Genomic DNA, 25,182 nt, shown 5'->3' with positions numbered 1-25,182 from the left:
TCCATGATCCCATGCCTCTCCCGGCTTCCTGTCCCCTCCATTCTAGATCAGAATGGTCAGTGATGACCAGAGGGCTAAGGTGCATGTGTGAGGCAGGAGGGTGGTAGTTCTGGCAACTCCAGTTTTACCAGTAATGAGGTGACGACCTTGAGTACATCACTTGTCCCTCTGAGGCTCTGTTTCCGTGTCTGTAACACATGGAAACTAGATGACTTTTAAGACTAAGGCCGACCTCTAAGGCTGTCTTGGCTTTGATCTGGACTTCAAAGCCTCCTTCTGGCCTGCTGTGATAACGGCATCAGAAATGAGAGCTCACATGCGTTGAGCAATGGGGTGTGCTGGGCATTGTACCAGGGAGTTCCCACAGCTAGTAAATGTTGAAGCTGGGAATTGAATCCACATCTGCCTGATCCTCAAGCCTGTTCTCCCAACCACGCTTCTGTCCTGCCCGGCCTGGGGAGCCTCCATGAGCCTCCATGATGTCATCTCCCTGTGGCCTTCAAGGCCTCAAGGACCAGCAAGGATGGTCTCTCCTCAAACCAAGCAGAAGGGAAGGTGGCCCAGGAAGGCTACAGGGTCTTGAGCTGACACCCTCCCTCATAGAGAGGAGTTCAGGACCCCCTACCCTGCCCAGTGTGGAACCAACAGAAGAATGATCTGAGATGCCTGATGGCCATGAAAGTCTGTAATTTCTCCACTCCAGGTTCCCTCTCCTCCTCACGTGTGCTTTCCAGTGTCTCTGGGATCAGTGCCCATGAATAAAACATTGTCTCCAGGCCAAGGCCTCGTTCGCTAGCAGCCTGTCTGCCAGCAAAGCCCAGCCCAGGGGAAGCCAGGTATTTAAAGATAAACTCACCTGGAGATTAAATCTTGGTTTCAAACCGCTGGGCACAGTTTTGACATGACTTGCAAGGGTTCCTCTCTCCTTGGTTTTCTGCTTGGGGAGAAGAGGACCCAAATTAAATCTGTGTTTCTACAGGAGTCTTGTTTCCAGTGAGCCTTAGGGAGGGAAGTACTTAGCAAGCACTCTGCCTAAGCATTGGCAGTCTCAGTTTTCCTCTGCATTGGTCAGTCCTCCATCCCCACTTCTAGAAAACATGCTCAGTTCCTTGGCATCCTGCAACCTCAGAGCAAAAATGCAGAGACACAGAAGGAGGGGACCAGGGTTTACTGAGTCCTTTACTGGGGCCAGGCACTGTCCCGGGGGAAGTGTACTGGCAGATGTAATTTCACTTAATCCTTACAAACCAGGGTTAGTGGTGTGCATTTTACAGGAGAAACTGAAGTGTAGAGCAGTTAAGTGACTTGGAGGGGATGGAGCTGGAATTTCAACTGTTCGACCTCCTCTTTCCACGGCCACACCTCCATGCAGAGCACAGGGGTCACCTGAGAGGGTGGGATAGGAGCAAAGCTGGCATGGGCAAGGTGAGATCTGAGCCAGGCTGAAGGACTTCCGAATTTCAGGGTGAGCTCCAGGCACAGAAGCAAATGGCCTGTGCGAAGGCAGAGAAGCAGGAGTGGGGACGTCGCCAGCACCTCAAGGAAATGTCTTCAGGGATGCGTTTGATTTTATGCCTCCAGCTTTGTTCACAGGCTACCATGGGAGAAAGGGTTATGTTAGGAGCACTCCTGATTTCTCTGGAAAAGTCCACTTGAAGGTGTCCTGTTGTATTACTCAGTGCTTGCCACATAAGGGGTCATGCAATGGTTTCTTGCTAAAATTTAGTCCAGAGAAATACTTCTCCCCCTAGAAAAGGCTAAGGAATTTTTATTTCTTTGGAAGATGAGACCCGCATGGCCTCTTATGGTTCCGATTTTGCCCTGAGTTCCTAGATGCTGGGAGTCAAATTACAAGCCCATTTGCTCTGGGCGGCCGCATAATCTAGGCAGTGGTTCGTATGTCAACTAGGCTCTGGAGTCACACTGCCTAGTTTGGGAACCCAGCTCTGCCATTTCCTGGCTGTGCAACTTTGGGCAAGTTATTTCTCTTCCCTGTGCGTCAGTTTTCTCGTCTGTAAAATGGTACAATAATTGCGCTTATCTCCTAGGGTTTAGGTGAGGCTTAAATTAACTAATGCATGTAACGTTGAAAATGTAAAACTCACAGTTCTCCTTGACTTTCCCTCTCCTTCTTTCCTTTTTCATTATTCTCCTTAGCACTTATTGCTAAATTTTACCCGTTTTGCTTATTATTTGTCTCCTCCCGCTAGATGGTAGGTTACACGAGGTGGAGATTTTTGTCCATTTTGTTCACTGCTGCATCGTCAGAGCCTAGAATGATTCCTGGCATCTAATAAAGTGCTCGATAGGTAAATATGAAATCAATGAATGAATGACTCTAAAGTACTTAGCGATGCCTGGTGCATAATATGTGATCAGTAGGTATTACTTTATATCTCTCTTTAAATCACACCCATATTCAGTCCATCAGCAGATCATGGCAGCTCTATCTTCAAAATATATCCTGAATTTGGTCCCTTCTCACCTGCTCAGCTACCAGCATCCCAGTCTGAGTCCCCTCTCACCTGGGCACCTGCAGGAGTGACCTAATTTGGTTCCTTGGCTCCACTCCCGCATCGTATGATCAGGGCGCTCGAACCCCGCTCTGTAGCTGTGATGATCCTTTTAGAATACAGGTCAGGTCTTGTCACTCCCCTGCTTGAAATCCTTCAATGTGTCCCCAACACACTCAGAATAAAATGCAAGTCTTCTCCTAACCTAAAAGTCTCTACCCTCTTTCCTGCTTGGCGTTCTCCCGAAGCCTCGTCTCTTATCCCTTTTTCCTCATTCCCATTGGCTATTGCTCAGGTCGCCTCACAACTTTGGCTATTCTGCTGGAATGTCTTTCTTTTACATGGCCCCCTCTGGCCCATTATGCAGCTATCAGTTTAATTGTCACCTCCTGGGAGAGGCCTTCCTTGACCACCTATCTGAAGAGTCCCACATACTCCCAGCCCCTAGATTGTTGGGCCCCTGTCCTAAGCATTTACACAGATCTTTGTGGTCACTACCTGTCTCTCCCACAAGAAAGTAAGCCCCATGAGGACAAGGACTGTGGCTGTCTTTTTTTTTTTTTTTTTGAGGAAGATTAGCCCTGAGCTAATGTCTGCTACCAATCCTCCTCTTTTTTGCTGAGGAAGACTGGCCCTGAGCTAACATCCATGCCCATCTTCCTCAACTTTATACGTGGGATGCATGCCACAGCATGGCTTGCCAAGCGGTGCCATGTCTGTACCCAGGATCTGAATCGACAAACCCTGGGCTGCCGAAGCGGAAGCTGAGAACTTAACCACTGCACCACTGGGCCGGCCCTGACTGTGGCTGTCTTGTCCACCACTGCCTTGAAGAGTACAATCCAGCCTAGTGGGGTGTTGGGGGTGCCGAGGGGCTATGGGCTGGAGGCCAAAGGGAGGGCCCTGACACTGTTTCTTCCTGTGCCCGGCCAGGTCCTGCAGATCTGCCCCAAGGACATGAGAGCCGACATCTGCGTGCACCTGAACCGCAAGGTGTTCAAGGAGCACCCAGCTTTCCGACTGGCCAGCGACGGCTGCCTGCGCGCGCTAGCCATGGAGTTCCAGACGGTGCACTGCGCCCCGGGGGACCTCATCTACCACGCAGGGGAGAGTGTGGACAGCCTCTGCTTTGTGGTCTCCGGCTCCCTGGAGGTGATCCAGGATGACGAGGTGGTGGCCATCCTGGGTAAGTGTTGCCTTTGCTGGACAGAATACATTCTGGTGCCCCGGGGTTGGCTTAGCTACTGGGCAGCTCTACACCAGAAACTGCTCCACAGGGCAAGGCCAAGTGTTAGCATCCACCCTTCTGTCCATCAAACAAATATTTGAATGCCTGTTTTGTATCAGTCATTGTTTGAGGCACTTGGGGTGTTTCAATGACAAAATTGGGCTTTGTCCTTAAAGGGTTCCCAATCTAGTGGGGTAGATAAACAAATAAGCAGCTATTACAGTGAAAGGGGCATCTGACTTAGAAAGGCATCTAAGCCTTCAAGTGTGGGAGAAGGCTTCCTGGAAGAAATGACACCTAAGCTGAAACCTGAAGATTGAGAATGAGTTAGCATGAGAAGGGAAGGGACCGAGCATGTGTGAAATCCTTACAGAGAGAGAGAGAAAGAGAGAGCATGATTCATTTGGAGAACTGCAAGTACTTTGGTGTGGCTGGGGCGCACAGAACAAGAAGAGACATGCTGAGGGATGAGGCTGCGGAGGGAGCTTAGCACTGCCCAGATCATGGCAGGTTCTGGAAGCCCTGTTAAGGGACTTGGATTTTATTTTGGGAGCCAATGAAGGGTTTAAAGCAGGAGAGAGGCATGATCAGATTTGTACTTTAGGAAGATGACTGTAGTTGCAGCTTGGAAAGTGGACTGAAGGAGGAAGGCTGGAGCAGGGAGGTGAGGTTAGAGACAGGTTATCTAGTTGACGATACCTTGAAATAATACTTGTGGTGGCCAGATGGAGAGAAGCAAATGGATCTGACATATTTAAGTAGAATCAGGGGCTGGGCTGGTGGCATAGTGGTTAAGTTCACGTGCTCCACTTCTGGAGCCTGGGGTTCACGGGTTCAGATCCCAGGTACAGACCTACACACTGCTCATCAAGCCATGCATCCCGCATACAAAACAGACGAAGACTGGCACAGATGTTAGCTCAGGACCAATCTTCTTCACCAAAAAAAAAAAAAAAAGGAAGAAGTAGTAGAATCAAAAGAACCCAATGACTGATCTGCTGTAGGGGGAGAGAGAAGAGTCAATGATGACTGCAGGGTTTCTTATTTGGATAACAGGGAAGCTGGTGTGCCATACACTATAATAGGGAACATGAGAGGAGGAGCAGGAGCATGGGGGAACATACGGTATTTGGCATGTTAAGCATCAGTGGCCTTTGAGAGATTCATCTGATTGCTTGAGGTAGCTACAGGTCAGTCCTTTACTGGGGGCATGTCTACCTCTGAGGGAGCAAGCCATCAGAATAGTGCCCAACATTTATGGAGATCTTACATTTATGTAAGGCGTTTAACATACAGATTCTCATTTAATACTTACAGTCACCCTATGAAGTGATTGGATTGTCTCGCTTTTGTAGATAAGACAATGCAAGCTCAGAGAGGTTAGAGAACTTTCCCAAGGCATCACAGCTGCTGAGGTCCATGGAACCAGCATCCTGGAGTCCTTCTGACTCCAAAACCTCTGCTGTGATCCATTTTGCAATACTACAATCCTAATGATAATATGTGTTGTTTGCTGGCCCATTAAGTTGCCAGGCACTGCTAGACATTGCATTTTATCTTTTACATATGATTTCTTAGGAAACTGAGGCCAGGAGAGATTAAGTTACACTGAAGTTAGAATTGAGATTTAAACTAAGTATCTAGATGTCTATAGTATTAAAAAAAAAAAGCCCAGACTTCGTTCCCGCTTGACCTTGGAGTACGTGATACCCATCCCTCCTCTTGCGCCAATGGCCCCAGCCAACCTGCCCTCTTGATTACATTCTGCTCAGGTGAACCCAAGGCAGATGTACATTCCTTCAGTGTGTGCTGGCAGATGGTCAGACGGAGACTGGGCTAGACCTTGGGTTGGGGTTGGAGGCTGAGACTGTTTGCTAAAATAAGTGTTCTGGCTTCTTGGTATCCACTGAACTCCGCAGACAGGGTTATTCTATTCCTTGCCCTGCTCATGCACAGAGACATGAGATTTGACTGTAGGAGGAACAGAATACACGAAGGGTAAAGTGGTTACTTTAGCACAACTGTAGGGAGCAAACATTTATCTCTACTGTTGATACTCATCAGTGTCCTTGATCAAGAGGACTTTTTGTTGGTAATAGCAATCAAGGTGTTTTCCTGGCTGAGAAGAAGAGTAACTAGTGACTAGTGGGCTCTCCTTTGAATTTGAATTTGAATTGATCCTTTGGGGTAGGGCATCCCTCACCCGTCCTTCCGCTGATAACCCACCATACGCCTTTCCAAGGAATCCAGCCTGGTGAGCAGCACCACACTCATGCTCAAGGCATCCTTGTCGACTCACCCTAATCAGCTGTCCTCTTAGGAGTTGGGTTTGGACACCTGGCCTGGAGGAGTGACAGAGCTGCAGAAGGGTGAAAAAGGCAGATGACCACTTCCCAGCAGGTCTCATCTCCCCTTAGCCTGGGCTTCTTGCAGACAAGCAACCAGGGCTTGATTCCTTGTTGACTCGCTTGGTCAATGGACTGCTTCTCCAATCCAGCCCTCTGCTCAGGCCCTCCTGGGCATCCTGCCCACTCCAGTTAGCAATGTGGACAGGGCCTCTGAAACAGCTCAGCAGCTTCAGCTTCCAGGTGCTTCTTGCCCTCCAGCTGTCCAGACTAGAAGAAGCATCTTCTGTGTGTCCCCAGAAGACAGATTGAGTCCGAAAGACAGGTCCAAGCTTGATGTCCTAAAGAGCTTGTGACATTTCAAGAGGATGAGGTAAGTCATTTGAACCAGCCTGACCCCTGGGGCAAGACACATAAGAGATTCCAAGCTATCTGCTCTCTGGAAACTTAAATTCAGAGTTTTGTTGTTGTTGGTTTTCTCTGATTGCAATATCTTTTGCTCAATTAACTGACATCAGTTTGTTCTTGCAAAGGGAGTTCAAGCATTAAATGGTTATTTGAGGTAGATCTTTATTGCTCTGTGATGCCTTTCAAGTCAATCCACCCAAAATCTATTGAACACCTATTATCTGACAGGCACTGTCACGGAGGTGGGGATACAGCAGTGGACCAAACATTAGCCCAGCCTTCAGGGAGCTTCTACAAGTGAAGGAGACTAACATTATTTTTTTATATTTATAGTTTGTTTATTTATTTTTACTGAGGTAACATTAGTCTATAACTTTATATAAATTTCAGGTATACATCGTTATATTTTGATTTCTGTGTAGACTATATCATGTTCACCACCCAAAGGCTAGTTACCATCCGTCACCGTACACACATCCCCATCATCCCTTTCCACCTCCTCCTTCCCCACCTCCCCTCTGGTAACCACCAATGTAATCTCTGTATCTATATGTTTGAGACTGACCTTATTAAAAAGGCCACAATCACGTTGCTTGATAAGTGTTACCATAGAGATGATACAGGTGCTCCTAGAGCGTCATTGGACAAGTAATTTTTGAGCAAGTACTGTGTAACTAGTGTTCCAACGCGGAAGGAGAATAGCTGGGGGATCTTCAGTTATCAACAAGCAGGAGGCTTTAGAAAAAACCTCAGAGCTCATCTGTCTCCTTTGTTTGATCTGTAGTCTCTTGTCATCAGTTCACTCGTTTACATTCTGCTAATTTGTTTCCTCCTTCTAGTTCTAATATTTCTCTCCCATTCTCTGTTTAATTTTAGCATAAACTACAAGATTGAGAAAAAGTGTCAGCACTCATAACTGAATGTGTTTAGTATGTATTAAAAAGAGAACCCTGGGGCCGGCTCGGTGGCTCAGTGGTTAAGTACGCATGTTCCGCTTGGGCGGCCCCTGGTTCACCGGTTCAGATCCCAGGTGCGGACAGGGCACTGCTTGGCAAGCCATGCTGTGGTAGGCATCCCACGTATAAAGTAGAGGAAGATGGGCACGGATGTTCACTCAGGGCCAGTCTTGCTCAGCAAAAAGAGGAGGATTGGCGGCAGATATTAGCTCAGGGCTAATCTTCCTCAAAAAATAGAGAACCCTTTCTAATAAGAGTTTTCTAGAAGAGTGTTTTTCAAACTTTCTTGACTGCAACTCACTGTCTGAAATGTATATTACATCATGAACTAATCAACACATGTGCACACAGTTATACATCAAACTCAGTACTTTTGCTACATCAAATGCAACTTGATGTTTTCTATTAGATTTTGTTCTCTTTCATTTAAAAGGAAATTGACCGTCATGACCCACTAAATTGCTTTCTTGACCTGCTCACAGCGCACAGTTTAAAAACATGGTCCCACAAATGTAGACAGTATCTCTCTTGGATTGAAAGCTTTGCTATCTCCTGAGGACAGAGAATATACTAGATAATCTCTTCTGATCTCTTTTTCCTCTGATGTTTTTGCGTTATTTTTCAGATGACTCCCTCCCAGTCTCCTTTTGGAATTCTCTTAGAAGTCACTTAATGTCTTCTCAAAGTTAGTTTCTTGGCCCTTTGAAATAGATGCAAGCCTTTAGCATGTACATTTTATTCATTACATTTTTAAAAGTAGTTTTCTTCTGGGGCCAGCCAGTGGTGCAGTGGTTAAGTTCACAAGTTCCGCTTTGGCGGCCCGGGGGGTTCACCAGTTCGGATCTTGGGTGTGGACCTACGCACTGCTTGGCAAGCCACACTGTGGTAGGCATCCCATATATAAAGTAGAGGAAGATGGGCACGGATGTTAGCTCAGGGCCAGTCTTCCTCAGCAAAAAAAGAGGAAGCTTGGTGGCAGATGTTAGCTCAGGGCTAAACTTCCTCAAAAAAAAGTAGTTTTCTTCTAATTTTTCATAGCAGAATAAAAAGGCACAGGTACCCATTTTGCCCCTGCCTAAGTGGTACTATTAGCCTCTGCAAGTAAGTCGTTATCTCAGTTCTGTGTTACCTGAGCACGGCAGATGAGTCATGGGCTTCCATCAGGGCTGTGCTTGACAGCGATCCTTCTCCCTGTGTTTCCATCTTATAAATGCAGTGCTTACAGGATCTTGTTTCACTGTGATTAGTGTCTCTGTAATAACTTTCATGGGTTTTACATTTTAATACTTAAATATATATTTAATCAGGTATCATCTTGTATCTTTTCTTTTTGTTTTGTTTTCATTCTATTGGGCAAGACAGAAGTCTTTTTGGCCAGACTGCATCAAGTGTTGGAAAGAGCCCTGGAGCTGGAGCTGGAGATCTAACTATAGCTTTGGTTCTGCACTAACTCCTGCAGGAGTGACTACTAACTGGTTAAGTCTCTAAGGCCTCCCATGGGTCTACTAAGCCCATCATGCTGCATCAATTGCATGTTTAATCATCTGTCTCCCCTGTGAGCTGAGACCCTTTGGTTTCCTACCTCTGGCTTGGCCCAGTGTGTGAAAGGCACCAGGGTCTATTTTCTGAATTGAATTGAATTGAATTGAAAGGCAGGCAGGGCTATGAAGGGCCCCATGGTCCCGAATAAGGGTCTGGACTTTATCTTGTGGAGTTGAGGGGCCCAGAGATTGTTTTAAACATGAGAGTAACATCTTCCACAAAGATGGCAGCTTGGAGCCTAGCTAGGAGATTCAGGTGAGAAATAATGAGGGCATAAATAAGGTGGTAGGAGGGAAATGGGGAAGAAGAGCCGGAGTCCAGGGATGTCAGGGGAGGGAGAACCTCCAGAATGAGGGAGGTGAGGAGAGGGCATAGTTTCCAGCAGTGACTGGACAGGCAGTAGAGCCAGAGGTAGAGGAGGATAGGACGATGAAAGATGATGGGTTTATTCTGTTGGGTTCACAGTGTCTTTTTGGAATAGTTTAGGCGTGGCTCTCAACTAGAGGAAACTTTTCTATACTCGTGGACAGGCCAGAGCCTGTTCAAGGAAGAGGGGCAGCCCCATGGGGAGGGTTGAGGGGCAGGCTCTGGCTCATCAGAAAGTCTGAGTTAACTTCCTACATGCAGTCCTGTTACTATTGACCTAGGATTTACCTGTGCATTCCTCTTAAATGTACATGTAAAGTTGCAAATGCTTGTTCACCGATAGAGTCTTTTTCTTTTTAAATGAGCACCCTCCTCACAGTTGCTAGTTTGGAAGCCACTCTCATCTATGCTGAGATAGTTTCTTTGGGTCCATTGACCTTGTTTGGATATTAATGTAGCATCTATTTATTTAGTAACTATCACAGCATAACATAAGGTTAGTCTCCTGGGGGGGGGTGCAGAAAAAATCTTTGTCTCGGATGAATATTCTATCCCCTTTGGGGAGACAAATGCGTGATTAGTGACAATAAGTAACACAGGTATTTCTTTCTGGAGACTTCCTGGAGTGAATGGGAAGATGTTCATGGAGGGGGTAGGAGTTGACTGGGCTTGGGAGGAACAGGAGGAGTGTTTGATGGGCTGGGTCTTGAAGTGGGAAGAGCAGCCTGAGCCTTGAGAGTCATGAGAGGTAGACATACATGTAGGCATATTCAGGGACCAGTGTGAGTAGACTTTCATGTGGGCCAGTGGTTCTCAACTTTAGTGAGCATAAGGCACAGCTGGAAAGCTTGTTCGCAAGGCAGATTCCCAGGCCCCTCCACCATAGATTCTGATTCTGCAGCTCTCGGATGGAGTCTTGGAATCTGCGTTGTTCACAAGCCCTCCTTTCCCTTGGATGATTCCGTTGCACGTGGTTAGAGGACTATACCTTGAGAAACATTGCTTTAGGTTATCGCTACTTGATGTTTTTTTGTGGAATGGGGCGAGATGACCTGTGGAAAGTAGGAAGGCAAGGAAGCACCAGGTAGGGGACCTTTTATCACATTAACCTAAACCATATGGAATTGCCAATTTTCAACTTTTTTTTTTTTTTTTTTTTTGGTGAGGAAGAATGGCGCTGAGCTAGCATTTGTTGCCAATCTTCCTCTTTTTGCTTGAGGAAGATTGTCACTGAACTAACATCTGTCCCACTCCTCCTCCATTTTGTATGTGGGATGCTACTACAGTATGGCTTGATGAGCGGTGTCTAGGTCTGTGCCCAGGATCCAAACCCATGAACCCCGGGCCACAGAAGCAGATCCTGTGAACTTAACCACTATGCCACCCACCAGGCTGGCCCCTAAACTCTTTTTGACCTGCCTGAATGGTAGGATAAATATCTAGTGATCTATAAACAAGGAGAGGAAGGCCTAGCTTGGGGGGAGCTCTGTGAAGATGGCATCAGGATTTGGACACATGAGGTAAGGCCTTCTGGATGGAAAGAATGGTGCGAGCTGAGGCCTAAGGAAGGAGAGTGTGGGGTGTGTTTTGCAACCACAAGACTAGCACTTTAGCTGGAGCTGAGAGCCCTAAGGGGCAGCAGAGGGCCATGGGGCTGGAGAGGCAGATCAGGGCTAGTCTGTGGCTGTTTCTAAATGTCAGCATGAGGAACTAGACAGTGGGAAACCACCGAAGGTGGTGACTAAAGTATGACACCGTTAGAGCTGTGGTTTGTGAAGATGAATGAACTAGACATGGAGACAGCGAGGCCATTAGGTGACTATGGCTTCTAGTAGAGATGAGAGGTGTTAAGATGTGCGAAGTAGAAACTGAGACAGAAGTAGGGTTCCCAAATAAAATACAAGCATCCAGCTAAATTTGAATTTCCTATAAACAATGAGTAATTTTTAGCTTATTTCCCAAATATTGAATGGGTCATATGTATGCTAAAAAATTATCCACTTATTTTGAAATTCAGATTTTACTGGGCATCCTGTATTTTTACTTGCTAAATCTGGCAACCTTAGACGGGAGGGACGGGTGGATGAGATGTTCTGGAAGGAGAGTCTGAAAGGTTGTAAATAATAGGATGTGAGGAACAGATAGAGGGAGGTGAGAGAGATGATTGTGGTGTCCAGATGAGTGGGGAGATGGAGGCACTGGCAACGGAACAAGGCTGAGGCGGGAGGGACGGTGAGACACAAAGGCAAGGAACTCGGTTTTGACTTGTTGCATTTGAAGACCAGTGGAGTAACCAAGTGGCATGTTCAACAGTGACTCAGAGAAGGGATCTGGAATTGGGACAAGAAGCGAGGGTTCAAGATAGAGATTTAGGATTCAAGAAGGAATAGGAAATAGGAAAAAAAAATCAGAGAGGACATATGAATGTTCGTCTAAGTGACCAAGTATTTTAGAGCATTTTAAAAGAAATGGGAGTGTAGCCATTCCAAATGCTCACAAGGAATTTTAAATGTTAGAAACTCTTATGATAAGTAAAGTAAGTAAAATACAATTTTTAAATGTAACGTGATCTCGCCTGTGTGGTGAGAAACATTCGTAGATAAAGGCCCACAACATGTCACGGTGGATGACTTTGGTTTGTGAGGCTGTAGGAGATTTTTCTTTTCTTTTTTTTATATTTGTCAGTCTTTCAAGTCTTCTTTAAAAGAGCGTATGCTACTTTCAAAATCAGGAAAAATATTTTTAAAATTTTCAAGTCGATCTTGAGAAAGCATCATTCCCAGTTTCACATGTCATTTTTCTTTCTTTTATTTTTAAGATTTTGTTTTTCCTTCTTCTCTCCAAAGACCCCGGGTACATAGTTGTGTATTTTTAGTTGTGGGTCCTTCTAGCTGTGGCATGTGTGACGCCGCCTCACCATGGCTTGATGAGTGGTGCTAGATCCACGCCCAGGATGCGAACGGGTGAAACCCTGGGCCACTGAAGCTGAGTGCACGAACTTAACTGCTCAGCCACGGGGCCGGCCCCTCACAGGTCCTTTTGGTTATCAGGATACAATTTGAAAGAATAACAATTTTTTTTCCAAAAAGAAGTCTTGATAGCATTTCGTTTGTTATTTACCGATCCAATAAAAAAAAAAAATGACGTTTATTTTAGTAGATACTACACAACCCCTCCGTCAAACAGTTCTTGAAAAAGAGGATGGCTAGACAGTGAAGACAGAGTGGCTGTCTAACAAGGATTTTAAAAACAGCAACAGCTTCATGTAAACCCTCATTATTTTTGAGATGGAGAAGCTAAATCGTTCACAGAAATGCTTCCCCAAATTCCTGTGACCTGGAGGGCACTTCTGCATTGCCATCTTCTGTGATGTGTTGCTCTCCCTTGCCCCGGGGGCTTGGTGAAGCTGCTGGGTGACTATTAGTGCTGCGTGCCGTGTAGCAATGTCACTTGTTCATGCTCAGCACAAGGAGAGGAAGCTACGTTTAAGTATCTCTTTAAATATTCCAACCATTAATTGCAAATTAATGGTTGGAAATAATATGCAAATAGTATTAATATGCAAACAGCTGTTCCATCAGCCGAAGCAATTATATTAAATCCACATTCCCAGTGGGGAACTATAGTATGAATAATCCAGAACTTCAGAAATGCAAAAACATTTGTATCAGGTAATACATGCATTACCTGATTGAGAGGAGGTGGGAGTGGGAACCAGGTCGTCTCTCCTAATTCAGTTTTTGCTTAAGCAGTTTAAAAAATTGGCTTGCGGTCCCTGAAGACACTGATACTTACGAGAGTTAATAGATCTTTTTAAAGGAAATTCTCTTAACTGTAGTGCCCAGATAGAGGGGATTGGTTAAAGCAAAAATTATGGTAAATCAAGGCGCTTGTTAATGACGATGTTAGAAGAAGTTTTGTTGGCATGCAAAATATTTCAAATATCATGTTAAGTGGGGAAAAAAGCAGAATGTATAACTATATATGTAGTACTCAACTACATAAAAATGCATATACGAGTAGGAGAAAGACAGAAAATGTACCAAAATGTTAACTGAAGTTGTCTGGATGGTGGCCTTAAGAGCTAATATTTTCTATTTTTCACTATATTTCAATTATTTTCTACAAGGCACATATATTCTTTTATAAACAGGAGGGGAAAAAAATCAAGTCAATTTTCCATTATTATCTGTAGCGAGCTTGGAAAATTATCACCTGCTTTCAGCTGGAGATTTGTGATCTGTTTACTTAGGAGAGAAACATTCAGCTAATTTAATTTTATCTGTTGCAGTTGTGAAGAACAGAAGGAGAATTGTCATGATGTTTCCAAGCTGTTGCTCTAATTTAAACATTTATGAGTGGCTCCCCATTCGGACAGAGATGCCTCCATTGTTCGTTCCCGCTCTCTATGGGCTCCACAAGGAAGGCTGGTGATCCATATTTGGATGAGATTTTGATTCCTTTAAGGAGAGCCTTTGTATCCCAGGGTAATTTCCATTCATCATCTTTATTTCTTTTTTTAAATTTGTCTGTAAACTTGCAGTTTAGTGTTAAGCTGGATCAAGTGAATTACAAGAGTGTTTCTGAGCAGGTCAGCAAATTCCTTGAGTCGGGTTGACGTTGTAGCTACCTGAGGATACCCAGGTTCTTGCACTTGGACTGGGAACCAGTTCTCTACTTGAAGGCATCCGTCCTAAGGCTTTCTAAGTCTTTCATACCTTGGCCCACCTTAAATTGTTCTACTCAGACCCATCTTTTCATTGATGTATTGATTTGTTCATCCCATGAACATGCCAGGTATAGTGCTAGGAATTGGAGCTACAATAGTGAACCAAGCAGATACACCTGGCATAGAGCTGACAGTCTCATCAGGGAGACAGACAAATAAATAGGCAGTTTTATAATATAATACTAGGAGTTGCAATAGGAGTAAGAACAGGGTACTGTGAGAGCTTATAAAACAGGCATCTAATCCAGTCCAGCCAGAAGAAATCAAGGAAGCCTTCCTGACAGAGGTGGTATCTGAGCTGAGACTTGGATGATAGACTGAATTACCCCTGGTGTAGCAATGGTGGTGGGGGTTGGTATAGGGGATTAAAGAGAGTGTTTCAGACAGGGGGACAGCATGTGCAAAGACTTTAAAGCAGAAGAGTGACAGAGTCACATTTGTGTTTAGAAAGATCACCCTGGCTGCTGTGAAGAGAACGGACAGCAGGCAGGGAGACCAGCAAGGAAGATGCTGAGAGATGAGAGTGGCCTGAACTGACTTCACAGCAGTAGAAATGGAGAAGGATAGATCCAAGAGATATTTGATGAAATTATCAGAGCTTGGTCATTTATTGGCTACGGAGACAAGCAAGAGGGAGGAGTCTGAAATGACTCAGATAACTTTCACTGTGATGGGGACACTGGAGGATGGGCGGCTTTACGTGGGAGGTGGATCATTTTTGGATCTGTGGGTTTGAGTTAAGTGTCTAGGGGGAGATTCTAGACTCAGAAGAGAGATCTAAGCTCAAGGCATAAACCTGGGGCTCATCGTGATCCAGGCGGCAATTGAAGCCAGAGGAGAGGCTGAGAAAACCCAAAGAGAGAGGGGAGGATACAAAGCAATGCATTCCAGAGCAGAACCCCGAGGAATACTAGTTTATATGGAACATGTATGGGAGCCTGAGATGGACTGCCAGAAGAGGGGGAGAGTCCAGAAGAGTGGGATATCACGAGACAAGGAGAGGGTGAATGGGCATTTTCAAATGTCACAGAACCATCTTCCACTGACTAGAAGATGCTATGGACTGTAAGACACACCAATATTTTATGGCCCACTGAGAAACAATGCTGCCAATGAAATGGTGACATAGCATTGACTGTTAGACACATTCTGACTCCAGAGGGAAAAAATGCTAAGCAACTTAACTATGTATTAGAATCAAAGAGCCATAATAAATTGAAGACTAAAAAATATCTTTTACATTTATCAGGAAAAGAGTTGTTATTGACTAGAGTGAGAGTAGTGTTAGTGGAGTGTAGGGGGCAGAGGCAAATTAGGGTAGGTTGAGAAATGAAAAGAGGTGGATGTTGGGGTCAGTGGTACTTAATAAATTGCACAGATCTCCCCAGAGTTCCAAACCAAGAGAGATGATAAGTAAGATAGGTACAAGTCAACATATCACCTTTTATTTCTCTGAAAAGCTAATATTGGAGAATGTGCTTTATATCTTTGTCCAATAAAGCTTCTCAGTACTGAGCCTCAGAATTAGACCTACCCTGGAGGTGCTGACCAGCACAAGCCACCCCCCTGAGGGTCTGCTCTGAAGATCTCATGGCTTGGAGTGACAGAGGGAACATGCTTCCTGCAGGCAGACGGATCCCAAGGAGAGGGCAAGGGGCTGGCCCACACACGTGGCAGTTCTCCTTCCAAACTCATCAGTCAGATGAAGGGAAGAGAGAGGCCAAGAGTGTGATGCAACCGGAGCTGCCTACACATGGAAGGAAACATCCGGAACAGGGATAGATCATTCCTCCTTAATAGTAAGAAGGTAGAGACAATATCAATAACACTACCAAGAATTGAGCTGTAAAAGAAAGGAGAACATGTCTCAAACCCGCTATCTTCATTCCCAACCACCCAGCTTTTTCCCTCTGCTGTTTGGAAAAATTATCCATCTCTTTCATGTATCTAAATTCTCTTGCCTCTCCACAGAAGGCTAGTTCCATTTCCATTTTCTCTGTGAAATCTCCATAGTCCTGCCTAGCCTAACCTCCCACGTATCTTGGTATTACATTTTTGTTTGTTTTATACTTCATTGTTACGCACGTCTAAGTTTTGTCTGCTTACGTTGTAAGCCACATGAATGTAGAGTCGATGTCATATCCTTTTGTTATATCCCCCTTAATTGCTGGAACACTGCCTGATCTGTACTAGGTGAGGCCACATTGTTGAACGGGATTGAATTGTGTGCAAAGAGATGATGAGACATAACCCCACCTTTGAGAACTCTCAGTCTAATAGCTGCCTGAGAGAGAGAGTCAAATTCAGTTCACGTTAGACCTGGCATGTGACATTACAGGTTCTTGTGTGGGGTTCATTGATCAGATATGTGGCTGACCCACACCAGTGCCCCATCTCTAATACAGAGATGGTTTGCAGAAGAGCATAACAATGGCTCTCTTTTATATGGACCTCAAAAGAAAATATTTGTTGATCATCTCTGAGCCCTCTTATAAAACCTAAACGAGAGCAAACCTTTCTAGAAGGAGATACCTTATGAAATGTGTGGTGAAATATACACCTGTCCCTGGAACCAAGGCCTCCTCAGCATCTCCAGTCCTGGCTTTTTTTGTTGGCAAAAGAAATCCAATAAAAATGTTGGCTCAGCAGCCGACACCACAATGCAATCAGATAAGACCTGGCACTTCAAGCTAAGGCTTTATTCCTATATTTTCATGACTTGGACAGAAAGGCAAATTGATGATATTTCCACTATGTCTGCCTGTCTTTGACATACATTCCCACTTCTCTAAACTGTAGCAGATGAAGCAGAGGTCACGGATGCATAGCCAGCAGCATTTATTTTTTTCAGTAAGAACAAGAAGAGGGGCTTTGTAGCTTCATTATGGAAAAGAGAAGGCAAAATTTACATGGTGTTGAAACTTTGTTCACCTACTCTCCCCTATGATCTCAGACAATCCAAGGGAAGTAGCCATAAATGCAGTAAGAGAGTTATTAGATATTCCAAAATAAGCTTGAAAGCCTGGACCTCAGCACCTTTGGGCTGAAACACATGTGGGTGCCCAGAGCAAGGTCCCTGACCAGTACTTGGCCTGATGCATGGTGAGTCCTCAGTGAATCCTGGCTCCTCCCACAATCATGGCTGAGCTGGGAACTGAGTGGATATCACCAACGTATTTAGCTCAGGTTCATGGAGGTTTTGCTCTGAATGTGCTGCCAACGCCTCCATGATGCTCAGTCCTTCAAACGCGTGAAGGCTGCTGCTCTTTCCCGGAGCAGGTGCAGAAAGCATGTGTGTGTACGCCTGCCCCATGGAGCCCAGCACCTTGTACTGCCCCGCTGGACCACGGACTCCTGAATTGCCTAGGATGCAGGTTCAGCTGCTCCAACAAAAACTCAGAATAGTAGAAGCTTAGACAAGACAGAATCTTCTTTTTCTCTCACATAGCCATCCAGGTCTAAGAGGGCTGGTACGGCAACTTCATGATGTTGGGCACCCAGCTTTCTTCTAGCCTGTTGCTTCATCCTAACTAGGGTGTCATCTCGGCCTCATGGTTCAGGATAGCTCACATCCTTCTTCCAGCCAGGAGGAATGGGGGAGAGGGAAAGGGCAGAGCATGACCCCAGAAGTTGCACACATCCCTCCTGCACCCCTCCCCTTAGCCAGCAGTGGGACGAATGTCCACGCCTCACTGCTTTATTCTGGTCATCTTTGTGCCCAGCTAAAAGTCATGGGTTCCGTGACCATAAAAGGTGAGAGCTGGTTTGGGGGCTACCTGGATTCCTAGGCCCTAGCTGCTTATGGTCAAAGCTGTCTCTGATTTATCCTTTTCCCATCACTTACCAAGGTACCCACCCAAGGTAGATCTCCCTGAATGTTGACTGAAGAGGAGGGCTTCTCAAGGGAGGGGATTCAGAGGGCAGCCCTCTGGGAGCCTTGGTAGCCTCTCCCAGTATGGAGGCCACAGGACAGTGGCGGGAAAGCCCGTGGGGTCACAGACCATCACTTAACCTCTCCAGAGCACACTTTCCTCTCTTTAAAATGGGGCTGATGATCGCTGTGGACATTTGCTTCACAGGGTGGTCAAGAGGATTCTTCTTTTATCGCAGCCACTGTTTATTGAGCACCTACTGTGTTCCCAGCACGGGGCTAAGTGCTTTGTTCACATGATTTCATGTAAACTTATAACAGCCCTGTGAACTGGGTATTGTTATCCACATTTTATAGCTGAGTGAATCAGGACTGGGAGAGGCTTAGCAAGATGCCAGGAGCCCTTGGTTTATTTGTGCATTTGACAACCATTGAGTGCCTGCTGTGTGCCCAAGACAGTGCTGGGAATGCAGCAGCAAGAGCTATAAGGAGTGTTTCCGGAGTCAAGAGGGCACACACGGTGGGGAGCTGCCCTGGTCAAGGAGTCAAGGAGGAGGCATGGGGATATTTTGAAGGATGAGCAGGAGCTATCCAGGCCAAGGAGCAGAGTGGAACGTCTGAGGCAGTGCCGGGACGGCCCTAAGGTGAGGGGGAGCTGGACTTGGAGGGACTGTAAGAACCCCAGGGTGACTGGAGGGCAGAGGGGGTGGGGAGGGGCTGGCAGGGGCCAGTTCCAGGGTGGACCTGAGCTTGAAGCCAGCTTGTTTGGCCCTGAAGCTCGTGTTGAGAGAGTGGATAATAAAGCATTTGGAAAACGTGCTGGGGGCGGTACCAAGCCCCCAGGAGGAGGAGATTTGGCAAATTCTCTTTGTGTCTCAGACATGTTTCTAAGGACCAGGGAGAGGATCTGGGTTTAACGTGCCTGACATGTACGATGAATCCAGGAGGTCTGAGAATTGTCTGTGTCCTTTTCATTGTCCTCCTGAACGACGGAGTTCAGTGGGTGTGCACACAGTCTGCTCAGGGCTTGCCTGGGAAGATTAATCCAGCCCCTTTTCTATGTCTCATAAGCAGAATTATTCCTAGCACCAGGAGAGTAGCTCTCCTCAGAGTCTCTCTCAGCTACACTGCATCTCTGCAGTCACGTTTCACCATCTTGATTAGTAGGTGACAAGGCCCCTCTAGTCCTGAAATGGTTTCACGGCAAAGAACTTCCTGATACCCCAGAGAGGAGGAATAAAGGCAGTAGGGTGGGTTGAGGTCCTGGTATATCTCTCAGCACCCCCAGAGGAGCCCTGAATAGCATAGTGAATGCAGGTATTTAAATAGCGACTCAGTAAGTTGATGTTGCACATTCAGTATACAAAGTATGGAAGGCGCTTAGGTGAGTTTGCATCCGAGTGAGGAGACCAGGCACATTCCTCCACGGAATACAGAATATACTGGCAACACTCATCTCTATGGGTGAGTGAAGGAACAGATGATCAAAACATGGCATCATCCAGAGGCTTCTGAATGGCTTTCAGTCCTGCTAAAGAGCCATAGCCTGTGCCTCAGGGCCTTTGCACATGCTGTTCCCTCACCCTGTAATCATTTCTGTGCTATGTCTTTATGTTGGTTAACTGGAACTCATCCTTCAGGTCTCAGTTCAGACATCACATCTTCCTGAAAGCCTTCCCTTACCCCTTGAGCTTGAGCTGGATCCTCTCCTGCACTCTCCCCATTGTAGTCCCTAATATGCTGTAATCTCCCAGGTCTCTACCTCTCACTGCATCATGTCTGTCATTCCACTGCTGCGCCTCAGCCCCTAGAACAGTGCCTGCCAAAAGCTGCATGAGTGACTGAATGAGTCCTTTCTGATTGGTTTGGGATAGAAATGATTGATGATTTTAGCAATAGACAGTGACTTTAACTGCAGAATTATGTTTTTCTTAGTACAAAATACCACTGCAAGTGGTCCTTATAAGAGCACGGAATAGAGAATAGTGAAGAGAAGCAGTTGGAAATTTCATTTTTGCTCTAACCCCTCTGGCCTGCCAAGCTCGCTCAGAGCTTGTCTTTGAATAAACAGGGCCTTTTCTGGAGGGTTCCAAACTCCGTTGTCAGGTTCAGAGCACAATTGCTTCCCTAAAACCCTAACATTCTGGTAGGCTGTTTGATCTTCCCAGGGCTCCAGTTCCAGCACCTCTCGAATTTGCCCTGATCTCCCCTCTTAACCTTCCCAAACCCCCGACTCCTACCTTCCACCCCCTTCAGCATCCTCGAGTGGCTGTTCCAGCCTCTGCCCTTCGTTAAACCAAATTGTCTACAGCGTCCTGGTTTTCTCCCGTGCTGTGCTCCCTGCAGAGATCTCCCCTCCCTCTCCCTGTGCCACCTCCCTCCACCCCGTGTCCCACCTCCCACTTATGTTTTGTGAATGTTCTTCAGTCTTCCCACGTTTGTACCCTGCGGTTGTTTATGTCCACTGCAAAAGTGGAGGTGCAGTCAAGACAGCTGCATATAATTGGGGGGTGGGAGGGCAGGAGGATTAATTATTACAGGGATGTTTGCTTGGAGGTTTAATTAGACTGCCTTTCCTTACTTCCCCTTTTTTCTTCCCAGCTAAGGAACATCCACTCAGAATGTATTTTAGAAACTCGGAACGTTAGGTTTTAACATTCTGCACCCAGCGCCTCAGTGTCATAAATAAATCAATAAGCTGATTGCCTCAAGTAGTTTGATTGCCGAGTGCGTTGGGGTAGCTTTTATTCTTTGGTGAATGATCGTTTCACACTAGGGAACAAGAGATGAATGTGGATGTAGGGCTGGTCCTGGCCTCTGATTCGTAACCCTGACCTGGGAAGCCATGATTCCCAGAGATGTGTATAACTTACAGGCGGTATGCCAAATGCTCTGTCTCCTTCCTTCTGACAGTTTCCCCAACTTACGTGTGTCGTAAATACATTTCTCATTTGCCAGAAGAGTCTTGGGTTTGTTTTGAATCTGACAGGTCCTCCGACATCACATTCTTCAATCTCACAAACAGATCATTTATATCAAAAATGCTGCCTTGACAGGAAGAAAGACTGTATGATTTTCCATTTGGGTTGAAAATCAGATCTGAGTTATGACAACATCAAGACTTCCTAGACCCTACAGATTAATCATGATTATCTTACCATGAAATCCTTTTTGTAGTAGGAACTACTCTTCATTTATTGTTTCTGTCAAAACCTTTGACTGGAAAACTTTTTAGAATGGAAACATTGTCATTTCTAAAGATACATTTATTTATTTTATGGTGTGTTTCAACCACAGTATGGTTGCCCTTTGTCTTATGCCCCTGAAGAGTTGTTTATAAACTGAACTTTTACAGATAAATTCATATGTTAAATATGTATAAGGAGCTATTATTTTACTTTCTTGGTTCTTTCGTAATTAGAAAAACTACTCCCAAATTTGTCGGAGAAGTAGAATGCTCATATATTGGGTTTTGTTTAAATGGCATAATCTTAATAAGAATCAGACAAGTTTACCAATGGTCTTCTACTCTCAAAGTTCTGCCTTAGTTATACCACATTTCATCACAATGGGAGACTGCAAGATTTGTCAATTCTCCGTTTTCTCACGTATATTCAAAAAACTCACTCAGGACACTCTGCCCCTTGCAGAACAACTCCCAGTTCTTTCTTGTCTCATTCTTTCAGGGAGGGAAGTGGGGTGCCAGCTCAGAGCTGGGATGATGAGAGATGTTCTGCTGGAATGTTAGGTAACCCATTGAGTAATCTCTCATGGGTCTTTCAGCCTAGAGTTCCATGAATCTGTGTGTTCTGGTTATCAATTTCTGCGTAACAAACCACCCCTACATTTAGTGGCTTACAAAAGTTATTATTGTTTTCACCATTCTGTTGGCTGTTTAGCTCAGCTGGTTGGTTCTCACTTGGGCTTCCCACATGTGGTTGCAGTTCCAGCATTGGCTGTAGTCATCTGAAGGCTCAACTGGGCTGGATGGCCAGATGGCTCATTTACAGGACTGGTGACAGCTGGCTGTCAGCTGAGAGCTCAGCTGGGCTGTCCATCAGAGCACTTATATGTGAGCTCTTGTGTAGTGAGTTCTTCTCAAAACATGGTGGCTGGATTCCAAGATGGAGTATCTTAAGAGTAAGTATTCTAAGAGACCCAGGGAGAAGCTGCGAGGCTTCTTATGACTTTGCCTCAAAATCCCAGAACATCACTTCTGCCACATTCTCTTAGTCAAAGCAGGGACTAAGGTGAGTCCAGATTCAAGGGGAAGGGAATTAGGCTTCCTCTCTTGATAAAAGTTGCAGCTTACAGATGGAGTCCAGTTTTTGTCTACCATATTGCGTGTGAGAAGAAGAGCTTCTTTAGGAGAATAAGATTACATAAATATGAGAGGCAGTGCAGTGCAGTGTAGGGGGTTATGGAGCTTAATTTGTGTGAACAAATTGGCCAGCCTTGTTGGTTAGAACTCAGAATTAGGGAGCACACGTTTAATGAGCCTATCTTCATGGAAGCCAGGTAACATCCCACAGAAAGAAACATTCCCATCCGCGGGCCCCAGCCCTAAATTAGCCCACTCATATTACAGACAATTGAAAAACACCTGATAATGGAATTTAAATAGCACAGTTATAAAGGCATATTTACCTAAAAGCTACCCCAAGCATGTACCCTACTCATATCGAGTCGGTAAAACCATGTTCATAAATTATTTCACACACAGAGAACTGTGAAGTAATGTGTCTAGTACACCTCTTTTTCAGCTCACATTGTGGAGGTGCTTAGAGAATGCTGTGCCCCTGAGGCACATTATATACTTAGAGTGGACATTGTTTTGGTGTTTGAGAAAAAGTCAGGTTCTGTCCAGGTGCTTGAAGGTCTAATTGCCTCTTTAGCCTGCATCAGGAGAACAGCTGCCCTGTTGATCCTTCTGAGTCACGAGTACCTGGGTCCCAGCTGTGGAGTGTGTCTGATCTGGATGCATGAGCTGACAACTCTCTTCAGGGTTGTCAGGGTTACTTCTCAACCTTGTAGCATTGTTTCCTTCCCCTGCGTACTTCTCTCCAGCTCCCTGGGGATCCAAATTTGTGTTTATCTGTGTTGAAAATTTAGAGGCAAGATAAACAACGTTTCAAGCTATTTACAACCAGAGGCTGTGCCAGGAATGAATTAGGCTCTGCATAGACATATGTTGAAATGTTGGTCTCTGGGAAAGGTTGGAATAATATCCCTAGGTGTGAAAAGCAGATATTTAGAGGAGATTGATAAAAGTTTGATCCAGAATATGGCTATGTGGGCTTAGTACTCTATAGACTCATTAAATGTACTTTTGTGAAATGCTAGGCATAGAGGATCTTGGAGATGCCATTTATCTAGGGCCCACATTTTTATACTCCCAGGAGGGCATTTGGTAAGGATGAGGAACATGGAAGGAGGTATGGGAGAGAGGGGAGGAATGAGGGACCATACGAACCTAAGCCTTAGGGCAGGACAGAGTATGGGAGAGGATGAACTCCACTCTCGCCTGACTTCCTCAATGGAGGTCATGGTACACAGAGGAGACCTCCCCTCTTCTTCAGCTCCTGATGAAGAGTCCACGCCCTCTCCATAACAGCCTAATATTCAGCACTCACTTAGTCACACTAATGTAGAACCACGGTTCGCCTTCCTTCCTCACTCCTCTTTTGCCTGCAAATGTTCACAGAACTTCTACCACGTGCCGGACACTGTGTTACCTGGAGGGATGAGACCCGTGGACTCTCACGTTGGGAGGTAGACAATAAACAAATAATATAATTATAGCTCATAATTGGTGTTTTGGAAAAATGGGAATGTGATAACGACTAACAGGGAGTTCCCATTTTGGATAGGATGTTCAGGAGGCAACATTAATGATCCCCAAAGTCATTGGTTAAACTTTGACATGTATTATACGGTATTTTAAAGTTTCTTAAATTGCAGGTTATGAAGGTTCAAATTAAAATCATCTTTGCCTTTTCTGAGCCCAAGCTGCAGAATGCCGAAGGGACAGCAATTCTGGGAGACAGAAGGAAGCTCGCCTGGATGGCCAGACCCCATCCTGGCTGACACGTTCCTCATCACCACTTTCTCTCCTTAGGGAAAGGAGACGTGTTTGGAGACGTGTTCTGGAAGGAAGCCACCCTTGCCCAGTCCTGTGCCAACGTTAGGGCCCTGACCTACTGTGACCTGCATGTGATCAAACGGGACGCCCTGCAGAAAGTGCTGGAATTCTACACGGCCTTCTCCCACTCCTTCTCCCGGAACCTCATTCTCACCTACAACTTGAGGAAGAGGGTGAGCTGGCAGTTTCCGTTTCTTTTCTACCAAGAACAGTGCCTGCACACTTAGGATAACCACGTGAACCAGGAAAATCCTTGTGCTGTTTATTTAAGTGGAGCGCTTGGCTCTATAGAGGTGCTGTTCATTGCTCGCTCTTCAGAGCTTCTGCTATAAGGAGGGAGAGAGGAATGTGGCTAAATTAAAAGATGGGTCACTTCTGGAGCAGAAGCGATTCATTCGTGAGTGTGTCTGTGGGCTTTTCCCCAGCAATATCTAGACCTTTCTGCATTTTGAAAAGATGAGTAAAAAATGAGCTTGTTAGTCAATAAAATGGCTAGTGGGCCCACTTAATTAATTTAAACTGAAGTCTCCCTGGTGATTAGGACCCACCAAAGGGTGTGAGGCCATTAGCCAGCTGGTAATAATAATTTTTTTAAAGATATGAAAATGATTCATTTGGGTCCAGAAAATAAGACAGAATCTGATTGTCTAGAGAATATTTTATATACAACTGGCCATGGAACTGGTTGAGAAATGATTGGTAGTTTTAAGAACCAGAACATTTCTCATCTGAAGTTGTTTTGTTGCCCTCAAATCATCAGAATTGCTCCATCTGTCTCTGTGAGGATTAAAATATTGGTCTTGTACTCTTTAGGTTTTCATGATTGATTTCCTTGCACTTCTTCTATCTCTTTTAGTTAACAAGTAGCTCTGGACCTATAGAAATCATCTGGAAAGATTGTCATAGGAATTGTTCCAAAAATGACCTCCTAATCTTTCCGCCCAAACTGCTCCTCTTCTTATGGTCCCTGTCTCTGGTAACACTATCTGTTTCGCCCGGAGTTCCAAGTTAGAAACCCTTGCATCGTTGTTGATGCTTCTTCCGCCTCTCCCATGCCTCAGGTTACTCATCCAGTCCCATTG

At 45.4% G+C, this 25,182-nt stretch overlaps 1 protein-coding gene across 4 annotated transcripts in view; it reads left to right on the top strand.

Annotated features, from left to right (window-relative positions):
* The window catches only part of KCNH1 (potassium voltage-gated channel subfamily H member 1), a 370,873-nt gene that overhangs the window by 259,175 nt on the left and 86,516 nt on the right, over positions 1–25,182 (top strand). For 3 of the 4 annotated variants that reach the window (XM_014834830.3, XM_014834829.3, XM_070497275.1), the window contains exons 9-10: positions 3,447–3,699; positions 24,077–24,273. In XM_014834830.3, the coding sequence (XP_014690316.1) occupies positions 3,447–3,699; positions 24,077–24,273 (450 nt within the window). The remainder of the gene's footprint in view (positions 1–3,446; positions 3,700–24,076; positions 24,274–25,182) is intronic. The other variant, XM_070497276.1, reaches the window with a different exon arrangement.

This window comes from Equus asinus, chromosome 25 (genome assembly GCF_041296235.1).
Source record: "Equus asinus isolate D_3611 breed Donkey chromosome 25, EquAss-T2T_v2, whole genome shotgun sequence".
In the NCBI taxonomy this organism is placed as follows: domain Eukaryota; kingdom Metazoa; phylum Chordata; class Mammalia; order Perissodactyla; family Equidae; genus Equus; species Equus asinus.
The sequence above is the reverse complement of the archived record's forward strand: the minus strand, read 5'-3'. Positions and strand labels throughout refer to the sequence as shown.